The 20143-nt window shown below is 39.9% G+C and overlaps 1 protein-coding gene across 1 annotated transcript in view; it reads left to right on the top strand.

Moving 5' to 3' along the window:
- The window catches only part of CRB1 (crumbs cell polarity complex component 1), a 267118-nt gene that overhangs the window by 230884 nt on the left and 16091 nt on the right, over window positions 1–20143 (top strand). The window contains exons 11-12 of the mRNA XM_060126919.1: window positions 1186–1314; window positions 4767–4893. Of these exons, the coding sequence (XP_059982902.1) occupies window positions 1186–1314; window positions 4767–4893 (256 nt within the window). The remainder of the gene's footprint in view (window positions 1–1185; window positions 1315–4766; window positions 4894–20143) is intronic.

Here is a 20143-nt window from a genome sequence, read left to right as displayed (position 1 = left end):
TTGACCTCTTTCAACGCTGGTTGACGCTCTTGGCTCCTTTGAAAAGTCCTTAGGGTATTTTCTTTTTTTTTTTTTTTTTTACATCTTTATTGGAGTATAATTGCTTTACAATGGTGTGTTAGTTTCTGCTTTATAACAGAGTGAATCAGTTATACATATACATATGTTCCCATATCTCTTCCCTCTTGCATCTCCCTCCCTCCCCCACTCCCTATCCCACCCCTCCAGGCGGTCACAAAGCACTGAGCTGATCTCCCTGTGCTATGTGGCTGCTTCCCACTAGCTATCTACCTTACGTTTGGTTTAAAGTCGAATTGATTAGCTCTTGTGGGAAGAGACACATATAGACCGGTTTCTCCATATAGACACATATAGACCGGTTTCTCCATATTAGCTGCAGCACGCACAGCAGGACAAATTAAATTCATCTGATATTTCCTGAATATTAACTATGTATCCAGTTCCATGCATAACATGCACAGTGGGTCGAAGGACCTGAACACCATAAAATCTTTTTAACCAGTCCCTTCACACCACTGGATTTTATCACACAGTAAAGTTCTGCTTAGCTTCTAACAATTTGTTCTGCCCCTTATAAGGATTCCTTAATATATACAGCTCTGTTGATAAACGAAAGAGCCAAGCTCAGAATTCACACGTGGTCACCACTGAGTGCCGTGTACAAACCTCCTGGACAGCACATGGCTTGCATTCTGCTGAGCTGTGAGTTATTAGATGGGGGCAGCAAGTGTTGGCAGGGCAACTGGAGTTCAGCTGTGAAAGGCAATGGAGAAATCACATGAGGGCTTGGGTACCAGAGTCCTGTCCTTTCTTTCCTGGCCTTTATAGAGATGCAATTTTCCTCTGGCCCTAGCTATAGCAAGTTTCTTTCCAGCGCTAAATTTATTGCCACCCTCCACCCCCCAGCATAGATCTTATCTCACGAATGAACACTGGGTAGCAGTGGAAGATGGATAGCCATGCTCCGAAACAGCGCAGCCCTCCAGCAGGAGCTGTGGACTGAGAAGGTGATTCTGGAACAAAACAGCACAGTTAAGCATTCGTGGCTCAGCCAGACTGAGTACCTAGTTAGTTTGGCATTGACTATATACATGAACTTTTCTAAAACGTTTTCATAAATGAAATGAGCAAGGTGAACAGTGTGGCTGTTACTTTTCTCTCTAGATACACCAGATTACCCTCAGCGGTCTGTGGGAATGAGAAGACCAACCTCACGTGCTATAACGGCGGCAACTGCACAGAGTTCCAGGGTGAAGTAAAATGTGTGTGCTGGCCAGGTTTCACTGGGGAATGGTGAGTCGCAGCAGAGCTTTATAGGAGAAAAGCCTGGGCTGAACAACAGCGAGATTATGCAAAGTTTATTTCTCCTCTAAATTTTCATCTCAGTTCCCATAGGAAAATCTGTGCTGAAATATAGGTCCGGACAGAGACAAATAATAAAAAAGAAGAAAAATTACAGTTTAGGTCAAAGTCAAGAACACTTTTTTAGCCGAGACTTAACTAAGGAAATATGTCTTCGAAAACAGTAAAATGTGATATTGTTTTTTTAGAGGTACTTCTGGATGCGTGTTTCTGTCCCACTAACTCTAGTACGTGATGTAGACACGGTTGTTGGTGAAGGTAGAATGTAATAAACCTTAAAGATTGCCCCTAGAATTACCTTCAACCCTAAAAGTATACACACTTTATCCAGATGAATCTACCTTTCCCAGAGAAACCCTTCAGCTCTGCTGTACCCAATGGTATGGGGTTGATCGCTGGCTGGTTTCGGTCTGTGACTTGCTGAACATGCAGGCAAATTTGCATATGCATTTGACTGGCCGAGGTGAGGGCAAGTGCAAGAAGGTGCGTATTCCGTAGCTTTTATCGGATTCCCAAGGGGATCAATGTTCCCAGAATGGTAACAAACTGGGGCTCTACGAGGTAGAGATACTATAACAGCAGGTAACAGATATGTAGCCATTTTTTTCTAGTGCTATGCCAGGCACCGGACAAATTGTTATTATTGTTAGTGTTATTATTGTCTCTAATTGTTATTATTTCCATTTTGCATTTGTGTAAATGGAAGCCAAGAGGTTAAGTGACAGGTCAGGTGCCAATCCAGACACGTGCTGCTGCAAGGTCGCACTGCCTTCAAAGCCTCTGCTCACCTGTAGATGTGCTAGCATAAATGTATGACTAAATCTTTACTTGCAACACTTAAAAGAAAAGGGAAAGAGTTCTCCTCCATCTCATATATCATGCAGGGTAAGATAATACTGATCTCTGATCAAACTCCCTCCGAACAAATTAGATCAATTCAAGTCCAACACATTGGACAAAGAGATCTTGACTGAATTAATTTTCCCCAAAAGAGTAGTTAATAAAATAATGGGTATATTTTTGCTCCACAACAACTAGAGTTTGGATTAATTTGAATTTTCTTTTTTTCAACCAGTTCTTTGGGCACCACAGAGATACAGCTCTTTCGTCACGTTTACAAAACAGCAGACAATCTTGGCCACACCTGCATTTTTCCCTTCCGACATTCAATGATAAGGCTAGCTAGCTCTTGCCTTCACGGCTTGCTTTCAGTGGCTGGCTCTAAGCAGCACAGGCAGTCCGAGTATCCACGTGCACAGAGTTGTGTAGCCTAGAGTCACGTTCCACTTTTCATTGCACCATATTATTAACCCAGAGACCATTCGGTTGGCCTCCAATCCCACATATATCAAAAACACTGCAAAGATTTTCTTATCCTAAAGTTTGAACAACACTTCAACTATATATTTAAGTGCTGGTTACTTCCAGCCTTCAATGTCACCATTTAATGCTTAATGGCACATTAATGTTTAATGGCCAATGCACAGAACTCACTCAAAGCCTTGGCTTATTTTTCTCCACTACTCACACCTTATTCCTATTTACAACAAACATTTCCCTTTCCTCCAACGTTTATTCGTTTTTTAAAAAAAGGAAGGTATCTGGCATTTAAATTCAAATTGTTGACTTGAAATGTGGTAAGAAAAGGAAGCTCAGCATTTCTGTTCCTCTCCCAGGAGTCTTTTCATCCGGATAAACTTCTCTACTGAAAATGGATTTCTAAAATAGTGAACACATGTTCCATGGATTCTGTGCTTTCACAGTCCTTCTCCATCATTAGTTAATTCACTGGATGCCAATGGATTTATTTGTTTTGATTTTCTACCTATTAATAACCTCTAATGAAAGTTCCAATAATGTTTATAATGATTGTGTGTATATTGTGCACTGTTCAGCTCAAAAGAGAAGTAGATAAGAAATAGAGAAAGAATAGCTGGAGGAAAGCTAGAAAATACTGGGCAGTCTCCCAAGGCCTGGGGGGATGTGACTTCCATAAAGTCCAAAGATATTGAAAAGCTGTCCTCTAACAAATTGCCTTCTCTTCTGTCGGGTTAGACCTCCAGCTCTGTGCTGTCACCCTGGCAGGTTGTACATGATGGATGCTGTGAACACTCTGGCCCACCCAGGGCAGGGAGTACTTGGCAGGCTCCCTCGAGCTGCCGAGTTATGCTCCGGTCTAATCAGAGGAGTCTCCTTCCAGCCCAGAAGCCTAAGCCAAAAAAGGAAAACAAAATGTCTCAGCTATGCTTGGTATCTAAGGGGATAAGGAGCTGTTTTTCTGGGAAGAACTCTTTTTCCCTTTATGCCTTGGGTTGGCCCTGCCCAACCTACCACCTCATCCCTTCAGTTTGAGCCTAGGGATTAGTGGATGACCCAGGCTCGCACGCTTACCTCTTAGGAGGTGGGGAATGAAAAATTGTTTACAGTGGACTTCAGGCCTGTGAGCTGCTCTATAGAGATTCCCAAAGCGGAGGTTTTGTATGAATTTCCCAAAGTAAGAAAGACGCCTCAGTTACCCGTCTATCCCAAGGCCTAGCAGGGGGTTTGGCACATGGTTAAGTGCTAAATAAATATCTACTCAATGAGTGATTGGGGAGTGATTGAATAAAACACGTAGTAGTTCATGGAAAATTAGGGGGGAAATGACAGTGTCCCGGGGAAGAGGAAAGTTTCTGTTTACCTTAGAATTGATATCACTTGTTTTTGGAAAATTTGGCTTTTGAAAATCATTCTCCCTGAGCATGCAAATATTACACTTAGCTATGAAACTGATTTATTAGCAAGTGCAAGCTTCTATTATCTATTTTGGCTTTTTGTTAAAAATGGGTTTCCCAAGGATAATAATCCCAAATCTCTCAGAATAAACCAAATACATTTTTCTGTTTCTGAGGGGCTTTACCCCTTCGCCTGGGGGCACTGATGCATCAGAACCCTCACAGCTGCAATGGAGGTCTGCTCTGTAGATGCTAGGTCGAAAAACTACAGCTCACTCTCCTGGTCCTCGTGTACCCCAATAAACTGAACTTTTATAAGGTGGCAACGACACTAACACTCTTGAGGGAGAAGTTGACTTATGCATGGCCCCATTTTGTCTTGGTTTCTAGATATTTGCACCTGTTTTCTCTTTCTAATTAACTTTGTATGCGTCTGTGTGTGTGTGTGTGTGCGTGTGTGTACAAATTATTTTCATTAAAAGAAAAATTTGTGAAAGGAATTTTGAAGATTATCTCCCACATTATCGAGCATATACAACAAAGGGCATGGGGATTGGTCAATTACACCGCGCTGGTCTAGGTGAATCAGGCCAGAGTTCTCCCTCCCCATTCATTTCACAGCCAATTTATTGAACTGGGGCCTGGGTTTCTGCTGTTTCCGTTTTCAAGGTGTGAAAAGGACATTGATGAGTGTGCCTCTGATCCCTGCCTCAATGGAGGCCAATGCCACGACTTGCTGAACAAGTTCCAGTGCGTCTGTGATTTGGCCTTCGCCGGCGCGCGCTGTGAGCTGGACGTAAGCGGCCTCTCCTTCTATGTCTCCCTCCTGCTCTGGCAGAACCTCTTCCAGCTTCTTTCTTACCTCATTCTGCGCATGAATGATGAGCCCGTGGTCGAGTGGGGTGAACAGGATGATTATTGACGTACCTGTGAACATTCCCAAACTTTAAAGCCATGAATTTCAAGAGATGCCTTGAAATAAAAACCATCTTGAAAATCAAAATAAATTCAAGGACTATTTTAAGCATATTGGAGGCACTTTATGAGTATGTCAAAGATTTACCTATTCCGGCTCTAAATGCAAAAAAGAATTGTTGTTCTTAATATGAGCAGAAACGTCTCACTGTTGAGAGTATTTAGTACAAATGTGCCATCATTCTTAGCGCTTCTGTATTTGAATGACCACTGCAGTAAGAAACAACTTTCTCCCACACCCCATTCTTGTGTGTGCTTTTACAATATAAGTTGCTCTCATTCGCCCTCATCCTCAGTCATTTATGTTCTTTCATTTCTATCTATTATTCATGACATGGCAATTTGAAAATTACTGATTAAACTTTTTGTATCCATCTATGCTCTTATACAAGCTGTTCAGATGAAGTGTTGCCAGTTCTCTGGTAAGTTAAAAATATATATAAAGAGAAAGTGGGAAATTCCATGAAATCCCTCAAAATCTAGAAAGAAAATTTTCTAATACAATTGGTATCAATTCTCAAGTTATATACCTCACCAGTATAATTTACAATTCCATAAAAACCTTCCTTCCTCAGAAAAAATGACAGATAAAACCTTTCTCCATTTCTTTTTCCTGCAATATTTTCTATACAAGTAATAACTTTTTGTTAATTGCTTACAGATTTATGAGCTTATCGACATTTCTATCAAACGGACTAATCTCAATTGCTTTTCAATGCATATTCAATAAAGGAATAAGCATTATTGTATATGCATACACTAAAAATGTAAATTATAAAGCTTGAATTTCTTGGAGGCATATTTTTCTAAAATTTGCAAGTAAATTTATCCTCTTCAACTATCTGAGAAAAAAAGCATAGTACCTATTATAATCAAAGTATATTTGGCATTATGACTTTTTTAAGAAATAAATACCTGAAATGACAGATCTACAAAGTAAATTAATAAGGTATGCAAAGATTAATATATTCTTGCTTAGAGTATATAAAATAGTAATTAGAAAATAACTTTATTTGCTAATATTTTTATTGCTTCCACACTGCATGTTATCATTTATGCTAAATATCTTTGTGTGGATATACCTTCCAAAGGAGCCATTATTTGTGTTCATTTAAAGGGAAACTAATTTGATCCTATGAATTAATTTAGAAAGCAACTCTAATAACAATGGCCCACCAAATATCATTTTGTAAATGTGTTTGTGTCTTTAGGAGCTGCCCTGGTTTGAAAATATGAGGGTAATTTATCCATTGGGTGATATCCAATACTCACTTAGTCCCAATTGTTTTAAGAAACTTGTTTTTCTTTGGAAATAACCAAGGTAAACTTAACTATACCATGAAATCAAAATTACAAAGTAGTATACTATAAAAGAAAAGGAAATATCTTCAGTTTTATTTTTCAACAATAATAGAAGATTTTATGCAGCAAATTTATCCTGTGGAGTGCTAGCAGGCACTTAACTGGGAAAGACTCATGTTGAAGTCTTTCCTTTCTACTCCCTGCTCCCCTCACCTCCACACAGTATGTGCCATCCTGCCATCTCAGCTGATCTGTTCCAAAGCTAGATTTCATGGCAAGAGACGTGGGGAAAACCTTCCCATCAATATTTGCATTCCCATATTATCTGAAGTAAGCATAAAATTGATACAGCCAAAGACCACATGTACAGTTTTCACATTTGCTCCCATTGGGCATATCCATAATTATATACTTACAGGTCATTCCAAGTGTAACATGTTTCCTTCCAAATACATTTAAGAATCACTCACCATCTCTTTCTCTGTACAATTCTGATGGCTCTGTTGTCACTGTAATTGTCAGTAGTTGCTTTTCTGTTTTCCGATGTCTTGTCATAGCTGACTTAAAAACACTCCCTTTTCTCTGTCTTCTTATTTTCAATTGCATTGTGTGTGACTATGGCTTTTGCACATTTGCACAGAAAAATAAAACCATTGTTTCTGTATCTCTACTCCTCATCCTCTGATAACTGTCTTCATTTGGTTTGACTGTGTCTTGCACGCTAAGATGTCCACAAGCCAGGCGCGCGCACACACACACATACACACACACCCCACATAATGAACACAGAAGCACCTGTGCTGATCACCCTGAATTGTGGTCTCTTTCCCCAGATGTGTTCCTGCAGGTAAATACCTGCGGCAGTCAAGGTCAAAGTTCCATGTATTCATACTTTCCCTCTGTGGCAGGTATTCCTCTAGTTGTAATTCTAGTATTGATGACATCCTCAATTGTTCTTACTATTGTTTGCATCGTCCCCACCAGAGCTAGCCATAGTTAACTTGGCTCTGAGGAGGGGCCATCTCACCTGAGTGACAGAAATTCACACAAACTCCTCCAGACCCCATTTCTGAAGCATAACCTATAGTAGTTGAATTTAAAATTTTTTTATTTTGTTCTTTTTTTAAGGTTCAACATTTGAACTAAACAAGGCTATATCTCTGTCTTTGGCCATGCCTCTTCCTTCTGTGTGTGTGTACATGAGGAGTGGTTTTTATCACCCTCCTTTTTGGAGAACAGGGAAGCTGAGAAAACAGGGAGGTTGGGAGAAATTAGTGTTTTGACAGCACAGAAAGACAAATTCCCTTAACACTCTCAAGAACCTTCTCTGTGCCAGGGACTGTGATAAACCTTTTATAAATACATATTTTTTTCAATATAAGGGCAACCTATATCTCTCACCTTCCAAATTCTTCACTAAATTGTATTTAAAGATCCTTTTGCCACGTCTGAGTTTTAAAACAGAAGTTATTCAGCTTTAATTTTGCAAAATTTAAATGGAGCCTCTTCTAGAAATGGTTATACATAAAATTTGAGTTTAGTGATTTAGGAAGAAAACCAGTGAAAGAAATAGGAAAATTATTCTCAACTACCAAAATTATTACTGATGTGGACTAATTTCATTTCTCTACTTTACTCTTTTGATTTATTCAAAAATATCTGATGAATACCTACTATGTGCTGTGCCCTGGACTAGGTACTGAGAATACAAGTGTAGATTAGACACAGCACTTGCCCGCAAGTTGAGGGTCTTGTAGAGCAGGGGTCCCCAACCCTGGTACCAGTCCACAGCCCGTTTGGAAGCCGGCTGCCCAGCAGGAGGTGAGCGGTGGACAGGTGAGCTGAAGCTTCACCTGCTGCTCCGCATCGCTCACATTACTGCCTGAGCCATCCCCCCGTCGCTGGCATTACTGCCTGAGCCATCCCCCTGCATGCCCCCACCTCCGGGGTCTGTGGAAAAATTGTCTTCCACAAAATGGGTCCCTGGTGCCAGAAAGGTTGGGGACCGCTGTTATAGAGGATGTAGGTCAACAGAGGAGGAGAGTTCCTGGGTCCGTGTTAGGATGGAACTTAGTGCCAGCTCTAGAGGAGCACAGAGGAGGGGCATTTTTGCCCAGTCTTAAAGGCAGAAGGTCAAAGAAAGTCCCAAAGCCTCAGGGGAGATTCAAAGGCGAACAGACATGAGGTTGTGTCAGGAGGGCTGGAATAGCAGGGGGCATGTCAGCAGAAGGGGCTGCAGAGGTGTGCAGTGTGGCCATGTGAAGTTGGCGGGGGTGGGGGCCGGGGAGGGCGGAGTAAGCCTGAGGCTGCAGAGTCAGCGGAAGTGAGTCCTTGGAAGCCATGTCAGGGACCTAGGCTTTTCTTCCTAAGAGCAATGGAGAGTCTTTGATAGGGTTCAAACAGAGAGGTGACATGATTACGCTTGCACTTTAGAAGATTACTTGGGCTTCTAAGGAGAGAATGGCTTCAAAGCAGGGCAAGACTGGACCCATAAAGACACATTTAGGAGGCTGTTGCAGCAATACAGACAAAAGGGCAGGGCACTTTGAGCTACCTTCTATAGTGAAACAGGATGTAGAGAAAGGGCTTCATTTAACAAAGTTTCAAGCAGTAAGATCTTATGATTGTTTGGGAGAAGCTGTAGATCTGAGTACATGAAAAGTTAAATTTGGTGAATCTTATTTTTAAAATTTTTGTTAGTTGAATAAATGAATACATGTAAGGTCAATGGATTATCCAAGTACAATTATTAGTTAGTGTGAATATTCCAATCTGAAGTTCAAGAGACATGGCAAGCTGGGAATATACATTTCGGAGTCTTATTATAGATCTGTTGAACTTTTGCATTTTATTCTCCATATCTGTATTATTTTTTGTATTTTTGAATTTTTTTCACTTGTATTTTTTTAGTATTTTTCCAGCTTTGTTGAGATATAATTAACATATAACATCCTGTGAGTTTAGGGTGTCCAGTGTGTTGGTTTGAAACACTTGTATTTTGCAAAATGATGACCACCTTAGCATTAGCTAACACCTCCATCACATCACATGATTACTATTTCTTTTTTGTGGTGAGAACATTTAAGAACATCCTCTCTCTTAGCAACTTTCAAGAATACAGTATTATTAACTATATATGGTCACCGTGGTGTACATTAGATCCCTGGAACTTATTCATCTTACAACTGAAAGTTTGTACCCTTTGACCAGCATCTCTCCATTTTCCCCACTCCTCAGCCCCTGGCAGCCACCATTCTGCTCTCTGCTTCTTTGAGTTCAACATTTTTAGAGTCCATATATGAGTGAGATCATACGGTGTTTGTCTTTCTCTGTCTGACTTGCCTCACTTGGCATAATGCCCTCCGGGAGAGGCCACCGCAGTGAGAAGCCCGCGCACAGCAACGAAGACCCAACGCAGCCATAAATAAATTAATTAATTAATTAATTAATTTTTAAAAAAGAATATATTTTCTGATACAATAATCTACTATGCTGCTTCCTTTGAAACTGAAAGACTAACACCATCAGTTCTTCCTCATTCACCCTCTGAAAGGCATCTTTATCATCCATAGCAAGAACGGACTGGGCCTGGATGCTTGTCCTGTTCTTCACATGCTTTTGAGAGCAAACTTTGCGGTTGGCATTGCTCTGCAGTCAATCAGTTTCAGGCAAGATCTGTAATCGAATCAAGGCAATAACCGGGGGAAAAACAGAGCATCTGGGAAAGTTTATTTGGGTGGTGTTTTTCTTTTTTAACTCTTATGGTAAAATCATGATGTTAGAAAAATATTCCATTGTAAGTGTAGGGTGTCCTCTAAAGGAATATTAAGATAATTCTCTTTCAGTCATTACACGGAAGTACATGACACTGAAATATTAGACAGAACCACATGAAATTGCATATTTTGCAAACATGGCAACTTCATATTGTTTTACCTATTACATAAGAAGGGCCTGATAAGTGCCAGGATGCTTCTCCTAAATTTGGAATTATTAATGCAGAACAGAGAATCAAAGAGTTAAAAAGTTCTCATAAACCATCTAGTCCAACTTCTTTCTATAAAAGATGAAGAATCTAAGGCTCTGAGAGGGTATGCCTTACTTGATGTCTATTCATGTCCTTCCCCCCTTTTTTAATTAGCTTTTTTTTTTTTTTTACTACTGAGTTGTAGGAGTGCCTTATATATTCTGAATATTAATCCCTTATTAGAAAGAGAGTTGGCAAGTATTTTCTTGGAAATTTCATAGGTTGTCTTTTCACTCTGTTGTTTGTCTCCTTTGCTGTGCAGAAGTTTTTAAGTTTGATGTCGCTCGACTTGTCTATTTTTGCTTTTGTTGCCTGTGCTTTGGGCATTGTGTTCATGAAATCATCGCCGAATCCTATGTCAGGGGTTTTCTCCCCTATGTTTTATTCTAAGAGTTTTACAGTTTCAGGTCTTATGTTTAGGTCTTTAATCCACTTTGAGTTCGATTTTTGTGTTTGGTGTAAGATAGAGTCTAGTATCAGTTTTCTGCACATGGATTTCTGGTTTTCCCAGCACCATTTGTTGAGAAGAGACCATCCTTTCCCTGTAATGTATTCTTGGCACCTTTGTCAAAGATCAGCTGACTATAGATCCAAGGGTGTATTTCTGGGCCCTCCATTCTGTTCCATTGGTCTATATGCCTGTCTTTATTCTAGTACCATACTATTTTGATTACTTTGTAGTATATTTTGAAATCAAAACTTGTGAGGCCTCCAGGTTTCTTTTTTCTCAAAATTGTTTTGGCTACTCAGGGCCCTTTGAGATTCTGTATAAATGTTAGCTTTTTTTTTTTTCTGAAAAAAATGTCATTGGGAATTTAATAGGAATAATATTGAATATGTAGATAGCTTTAAGTGATATGGACATTTAAACAATATTAATTCTTCCAATCCATGAACACAGGATGTCTTCTCATTAACTTGTGTCGTCTTTCATTTATTTCATTAATATTTTATCATTTTCAGTGTACAAGTCTTTCAGCTCCTTGATTAAGTTTATTCCTAAGTGAATTATACTTTTGGTGCTATTATACATAGGGTTGTTTTAATAATTTCCTTTTCTAATTAGTTGTTCATTGTTAGTGTATGGAAATTCAACTGATTTTTGTGTGTTGATTTTGTATCCTCCAACTTTGCTCATTTTGTTTATTAGTTTTACAAGCTATTTGTGGAGTTTTTACAGTTTTCTACATATAAGATGTCATCTACAAACAGACAAATTTTAGGTATTTCCAATTTGGAAGACTTTTATATCTTTTTCTTGTCTAATTGCTCTAGCTCAGACTTCCATTACCATGCTGAATAGAAGTGGCGAGAGTGGGAATTCTTGCCTTTTTCCAGATTTTAGAGGGAACGCTTTCAGTTTTTCACCATTGAGTATGTGGTCTTTTCATTTATGGACTTTATTGTGTTGAGGTAATTTTCTTCTATTCCTAGTTTTTTGAGTGTTTTTATCATAAAATGGTATTGAGATTTGTCAAATGCTTTTTCTGCATGAGTTGAGATGATCATGTGATTTTTCTCCCTTTATTCTGTTAATGTGGTGTATGACACTGATTAATTTCATATGTCAAACCATCCTTGCATCCCTGGGATAAATCTAACTTGATCATGGTGTACAATCCTTTTCATATGTTGTTGGATTTGGTTTATTAGTATTTTGTTGTGGTTTTTGCACTGACGTTTAGCAAGGATATTGGCCTGTAGTTTTCTTTTCTTGTGGTGTCTTTGTCAGGCTTTGGTATTGGGGTCATGTTGATCTTATAAAATGATTTTGGATATGTTCCCTCCTCTCCACTTTTTTGGAAAAGTTTGAGAAGAAATGGAGTCAATTCTTTTCTTTATTTTTATATTTTAAATTTTTAAATAATAATAATTATTTTTTTTGGCCGCACTGCACGGCATGTGGGATATTTGTTCCCTGACCAGGGATCGAACCCGCACCCCCTGCACTGCATGCATGGAGTCTTAACCATTGGACTGCCAGGGGGGTCTGGAGTTAATTCTTTTTTAAATGTTTGGTAGGACTTACTAGTGAAACCATCTGGTCCTGTGGTCTTCTTTGGTGGGAGGTTAAAAATTGTCACATTTTCGGGCTTCGCTGGTGGCGCAGTGGTTGAGAGTCCACCTGCCGATGCAGGGGACCCGGGTTCGTGCCCCGGTCCGGGAAGATCCCACGTGCCGCGGAGCGGCTGGGCCCGTGAGCCATGGCCGCTGAGCCTGCGCATCTGGAGCCTCTGCTCCGCAACGGGAGAGGCCACAACAGTGAGAGGCCCGCGTACTGCAAAAAAAAAAAAAAAAATTGTCACATTTTCTACTACTTACATTAATAACTCCAGTTTCTCCCCCTCATAATCACGCTGAGAGGCATTATTATCTTTATTTAAAGATAAATAGAGACTTAAAGAGGTTACCTGAATTGCTCAAGGCCAAATATATAGGAAACATCAGAGCTTGGGTTCATCAGAGTCTTCCATTTCTCATGCTAAAGAAAGATTTGAGATTACCAATTAGGAAGGGGATGTAGTGATAATTAGCAGGAGTTCCTTTGTTATTGTGGTCCAAATTGGCAAAAATAAAAAATGTTAGCCATCATCAAGAATGGTTTTGAAAACCAAACAGGAACTTCTTTCCAATTCAACCCTGAAACTTTGGTGCCTATGACTGTTTGCGACACCTCTAGAAGGAAAAGGGAGGTGACATGTAATAGAAGACAGGGGATTTGAGGAGTGGGCAGATGGGTCTAACAACAAAATTCCTCTTTATTCTGGCTAAATGAAGAGTCTGAACATTCATGTAAATGAATAGATGGCTTGATTGAGGGAACCTGTTCAGAAAGTCCCAGATTTTCAGGGTGGGAACCATTCATTGAAACACAGTAAATCTAGCAAGTGATAGGAAATTCTTCTTTATCCTAATAAACTTAAACAAAATTCATTAAATTAAGAGAGCAAAGCAGAAAAGAAAAATAGACTCGGCAGGGACTTGGGGTTGTTTGTGGATGACAGGGTCATGCACGGTTTCTGAGAGGATTAGGGTTGTGTTTGATCCAGAAGGCTGATGTCAAGGGTGACGCCAACCGGCCCACATCCTCGGGCTCCTGATGGGGACAGAGCACTGGCCAAGGGCACAGCATCTTTCTCTGAACAGCAGTCTCTCTGGGCTCTCAATTTGACTTTCAGGAAAGAGGCACCCAGAATGACATTCTCTTCAAATCACAGTTTTAAAAAGCCCCGTCACTTTTCACTGAGTTTCCGCTAATTAGCATTCAGGAAGGAGTAAATATAGCACTAACACAGGAAAAGGTTCTTAAATGTTATTTTGATGTATCTCAATCACTGAAATCAGGTCTGATTCAGTTCACTAATCTGTTTTCCTTTCATCTTTTCACACATTATTAAGATTTCTGCTTCACCAACTATAATTAATGCTCTTCATTTCTTAATGTGAGGTCATCGCCACCGGCTTCACAGAAATCATGTAACATAGAGTTTCACCTTCAGAACACATTTCTTCATGTCAGAACACATTTCTTCATGTGTCCAAAGTAGAACGGAAACCAGCGATAGGGAGCAGGGCTCCTGGATTGCAGGCGTAAGTGAATTAATTGGTTGGTGTTAAACCACAGACAGCAGAGGGAAATAAGCAGGTTGAAGTCTGCCGCTGAGTTGACTAGCTAACCAAATCATACAGCTTTTTAGCTACCTGTCAAATCAGTTCTCATCATTAAAAAAAAAAAAAAAAAAATTCCCTGAAGTGATCCTTGCCTTTTGCTACAATATTGGACTTTGTGGAAACTGATTTCTAAAATCAGCTATTTACCCATTCATCCACCATTATCAAGGGTCTGCTATAAACAAGGCTCTGAGCCAAGCTTGGTGAGAAACTAAAATAGACGCAAAAGACACGCTCCTGCTCTGAAGCGCTTGGACTAAGGGAACTGGGTGACTTCCACGTATAGCTCCACCCACACAGTTCTCCAATTCTGTAAACCATGGAGATATTTGAAGTGAAAGTAATGTCGTGTTGGTTATGACACGGATGACTGTACTACTTATTGTTCAACTGGAATACTTTGAGAGGGAAAGGAAGCACTATTCATAATTACATTGGCACATAATTATATTGTTCTAGGAAAACCGAGACACATCCTAGTTATTCCCCCCGGAGAAGCATCATCTCTACCTGACACACTTCCGTTCTCTTCAGAATGTCACTGAAGTCGATCACAGATCATTTTAGAAATCAGATGACCACATTACAAACCAATTAACTTCCCAGAATGACTCAAAGTGAATAATGAAGTTGATTGCATCTTGTTATCATTTTCTTGAGTTATTCCGCTTGCTTTTTACTCAAGAAAAACTTTTGGCATTGGTTCCATCTATTAAAAACAGAGTTGTGATCAACAAAACTGAAGACTACTATTATGCAAGTGAATATCATGATGTCGTCTAGTTCAACATAACATGAATTTAGTTTCTCCTAATTTTTCTTTTCAAAAATGGAGTGTGTAAATTCTCATACAGTATGGATTTTCTTCTCGACTGACTTATACTGGCTTTAGGAAAGGAGGCTGCAGCTCACTGAATCCATTGCTAATCTTTTTTGGGAGAGCCAAAAACTAGGCACACTCTAGGAGATTTCATATGTGAACAAATTTAAATATCAAGATGCCTGACTTGAAATTCGTACTTGTTTTAACTTTATTTTTCCTTGACACTTTTGTGACTCATAATGTATATTTATGGGTTATATGTATATTATTTTCCCAACCTTGATAAAAATAGAAAAATTCTTTCCTTCTAAAAAGGCATAAGGATCATGGCTATTATCTTCTTCTCACATTGTAATGACTGGACCACAGATTATTTCACGTGGGATGGAAATCTATTGGAGACTAACTGTATAGAGGAAGAAAGCACCATATTAAATATAACTCCTCCAAAAACAAACAGGCTATTTGCAAAGAAATATATTTGATCATTTGGAAAGCATATTCATGATTGTTTCATTGTCTACCTGACTTTAATTTAGTTGCACATCAATCTCTGAATAATATTACTCCCACCCACTTCCCCTAACATTTTTTGATAATCCTATGCTGATAGCAAGACTATGTTATAAAGGAAGTTTGAGGTACCCGTATATTTGTTATTCAAAGTGGCAAAGCACATATTAATTTCTGATGAATGAATGAAATCACTCTGGTTGATACCTAAAACTCAGGAAAACATCTGTTTTAAAGCGAGTATGTTCCCTTAAATTTTTCAATAGCCAACTTGATGTCGTGTATAGTAGATAATAAATATTAACTAACCAATATAATGAATGAAGTGTTTTTGAGGTGAGTTCAAAGTGACAGTTTCTAACTTTGAGAACCGTTTGTGTGTATGTGTGTGTATTCAGCCTGTCCCATAGTTATTAAAATTAAGATGAAACTGATAGTGCATATATTAAGTACAGAAAGTTGGCCCATTTTCCCCGCCAAATTCTCAGAACGAAAAAGGCAAGGCTTGGTCTTTAGTAACCCCTTTGGTGATGGTAGTGTCTTGAGGATAAGTGATCTACATTCTCCGTTAGGGGAACGTTACTTCCATCCAAGAAACAAATGCACAGAAACCCTATTATTCATGTTGAAGTGAAATTTGATATAAATTGGCTCTTTCCTGAACCATTTCCCAGAGGAAGCTTAGATTCATAAAGATGTGGGCTCTCACCTCTAACATAGTCACGTGGACACCCAAGGACGCTCTCAGAGCAGCCCTCCGGGATATATTTAATTTGACTTCCTCTTTGCTTTTAGGAAAGCATTCCATTATAGCAGAATGGATAGGGCCCCTAAAAATCTTAGTAATTCAGGAGAGGAGTGTAAGTTTTCTTTTCTTCAAAGATGAATATGTTGAATTGTTAAAATCCATGTCCTTTTAATTCACCTCCTCTAAAACCAGTAGGAACTGACCGCTGTTGCAACTTGGAAAAAAGGCATTTTAAAGAATCTGTTGCGCTTTGCTCTGTGAGCTTTGAATTCTCATTTCATCCTTTGCCTGGTCAAGTATATATGTGCTCAGAACTTGCCAGTGAAGGCTTCCTTTCTCTTCTCCCTCCCCGTCAGGGCTGGGAGTGCCTTCACGCTCCCACACCATCCCAAACACACCTCCATCGTAACATTTAATGGTAACAAGGCTAATAAAGTTTAATAACTGTAGAGCTTACTCTGAGCCAGCCACTGTGCTAAGGGCATCTCACACATTATCTTAATTATTTGTCACAAAAATGCCGAGACTTAGGTGGTATTATCTTCCCATTTTACTGATGAGAACACAGAGTCAGAGGTTAAGCACACCTTTCCCAAGCAGATCCAGTTCAGAAGGTGTCGCACCGAGCATCCAGGCTCTGGGTCGTGTGCCCCACTTACCCAGGAGCAATGGTGCAGAGGCTCCTCGAGGCTGTGAGCGTCAGGAAGGCTGTTTAACTTTGAAACCTCAGTGCCTGGCAATCCTGCCTGGCAGAGCAGGTGCTTCAGTACTTACTGAAGGGATAAATAGATGGACGAATGGATGATTTGTGGTATGGGGTTTACACAGAGGTGGGGAGGGCAGGGAGAGTTACGCATGGAAGATAATTGACCCAGGTCTTAGAATGAGCAGGAATTTTCTTAACAAAACAAAAACTCATGTTTTCCTGACATGATTTTTGGTTTTGTCTGATTGTTTGTTACCCAAGGGCTAATTAAATTGGTTTTCACAGAAGAAATTAAGTCACAAATAAAGTTGTGTGCCTGCTAGCAAAGAGAGCTCAGGATCCCAAGTTCTCGTTCGTGTGTAAGGGCCATGCTGCGTTTATGATTACCCACTGCCTAGATGATCATGAATTCTTCTTTGTATAACTGCATCTGCCTCTCAAGGGTTTGAGAAAGGAAACCTGGAGAAGAGCCATCAGAGCCATAAACTTCCTTCGGGATCAACGGAAAGAGGCTTTAAAGACCTAAGACAGGGAGGGAGATTTATGGCACTGATCCCACAAGACGATAAACATCGGACTGACTGTTGAAGAGCCCTACGCAACGAGAGAGGGAAAGATGCCGAAGAAATTCAGGTGGTGCCAGGAGAAAAGGAGGACCTGGGAAGGAGCTAGAGTTCTTCCCAAGTAGAAAGGGCCCTACGGCTGCCACACATGCCCGGGGACGTGGATGAAATGCCCATATTTGCCCCGAGAACACCATTAGCAAGACCAAAGCTTATCATTTTTCACAATTTGTCTGGTCAGACAAGCCTCACAAAGAAATGCCCAAATGTTCTACCCTTTTCGAATTCAGCTGCACCTGAGGGTTTGAGCCATCCACTCCCTCCTCCTCATTGCCAACTTATCCTCCCTCTGAGCCACCTTCTTCTGCAGTAACTGCTCCCGTGGGATGAGCTGACATTCTGGGCCTCTCAGCAGGAAATCCAAAGTTTTGTCCTTGCACACGTCCCGCGACGACGCAGGGAACTGCCGAGTCAGTGCCGTCGCCTGCCCCCGAGACTCAAAGAAGTAACCACCGCATCCACGCATGCATTTCTACAACCTGTCTGACAGTGGGCTGGACACAGGGCGCGAGGAAGGAGGGCAGGGAATCAGGGAAATAGAATCTATAATCCCTGCTCTAAGAATTTCAAGAAAACAACAATCTAGTTTCAGAGGAAAAAGAGAAACTACAAGACATATTGAAAACAGCCCCTGATTTATGTTACTGAGTAAAAGCACAGTATGAATTCACAGAAGTCTGGTCACTATGAGCTATTCCAAGAGGGGGAGTTTTCATGGAGGTTATGGGAATTAAAAGAGGCCATAAAATACGAGAAAGATTATTTGGAGGACAGAAAACGGGAGAGCATTCAAGAGAGAAGGAAGGTCACAAGAAAAGATGCGATTGTGGGAACAAAGTTTGGATGATGTGAAGTACACAGAGTGACCAGGCCTGACTAGGACAGATGAAGGATGCTGGGAAGTGATGGGATGTAAAATCAGATAAATTCAAGCTAGGGCAAGATTATGGATCCAAGCTCCTGTTGAAATCCAGCCCGAGAAGCAAGAGTCATTTCCTAATAACATGATTTAGGCCTCTCCATGCTTTCCTCTAAATTATTACCAATAGGTTGTGATTATCTGTGGGCTGCCACTCACTTTGATTAGAAGGATTACCTTCCACCAAAAATGGTAGCACCTTTCTTTAATGATGGTTTTATTTGACTGATGAAAACGCCTCAATGATATTCTCAGTCTTATTCTTTCCTATTAGAACTCAAACTAATACAAACTGTTCCTTGTTTCAGATATTCTATTTTTTTTTAATAATACTGTTCAGGCAGGAAGTTTTGTTGAATAGATTTGGTGGGGTGGGGGGCTGTTTTTTCACTAGCTTATTAAAGGCACATATTCTTTAACTTAATTTTTGATTTCTACCAATTAAAATTTCCTCTAGGCATCATTTTGTTAACTACGATTGGCTTTAAGCATCTTTTTTAAACTTCATTTGTATCTTTCTAAAGTTCTTATTCATTAATTGAGGATTTTCAGGCCCATGATGCTCTCCCTTTTCTTCTCAAAGGACCAAAGGCATGTTTTGGTCTGAGGAGATTCAGATTGTCTCCCTTCCCTAAAAATTGAGCAAATTCCCTGGATCAGCACCATGAAGAAAAGATTCTTTGAGGCTATAGACTAATGCTGCTATCATTCATCATCTTAAAGTACGTAAAATTAATAAATACATTTAGTCACTTTTTAAAAATATCCCAATTGTGCAAATCCTTATAAAATGTACCCTAGACCAAGCAGGAGGTGGTTGAAGCATTTCTGTGGTTAGTGCCATCTATTTTCAGAGCTAAGGAAGCCAGAAGTTTCTGAAAGTGGACCATCAACTGCCCAAGAAGAGTCACCAGCCCAGGAAACCCCACTGGCTCAGGGACCAGGTGACCAGGGCCCCCTGGTGTCTCTTCCTACAGGAGCTGGGCCTTCTCTGATGTCGAGCTGTCCTGATGATCAAAAGTGCCCGACGTGTAGTATCTCATTTAATCTTAACATCAGTAGGAATGTTGTTGCCACTTTACAGATGCCAAAACTAAGGCCCAAACAAGTTAAGTGATTTACTCAGACTCAACACTGATTTTCCTCCAAAATACAATCTTGGGTTTCTGTTTCCTAAATTATAAAACACAACACTTGGAGATTGTTTTTAAGCAGACTGCCCTACCCAAATATTTCAGAAATGTTAGCATTTCTTAATTGTATAATGGGTGTTTGAAATAGGTACCATTATATATAGTTTAAAGAAATGCAAGTTTTTCATGAGACAAACTGCATCCAGGGAACTCTGGAATGTTTTGAAGAACATTTCCAGGGAGAAAATGAAAAAATGGAAATGGAAGATAGATTGTAAAATCTCCTCTGTGGCTCTCATGGAATCCAGTACCTATTTATTTTTACCAATTAAGTCCTGTGAATGCTAAAGATATTCACAGCTGGCAGTATGTACGTTATCCTAATTTGCAGCTTCTTGAGGGTAAAGGTCATGTGTGTTTGAACTGGGATAACTCCATTGCCACTTAAATTACCAAAATAAATGCTCTTGAATTACAGAAACCAATATAAGCATCTCAGTTTAATATTGTATTTGCAGAACCCTAAGTGATGACTTTGAGCTTCCCACTCACCTTGTGGGGTGAGCTCAAGAGGTACAGGTTCTGAGTAATTGCATATAATTTGT

Source organism: Lagenorhynchus albirostris, chromosome 2 (assembly GCF_949774975.1).
Source record: "Lagenorhynchus albirostris chromosome 2, mLagAlb1.1, whole genome shotgun sequence".
NCBI lineage: Eukaryota > Metazoa > Chordata > Mammalia > Artiodactyla > Delphinidae > Lagenorhynchus > Lagenorhynchus albirostris.
Note: the sequence above shows the minus strand (reverse complement) of the source record. Positions and strands in the feature narration are given on the sequence as shown.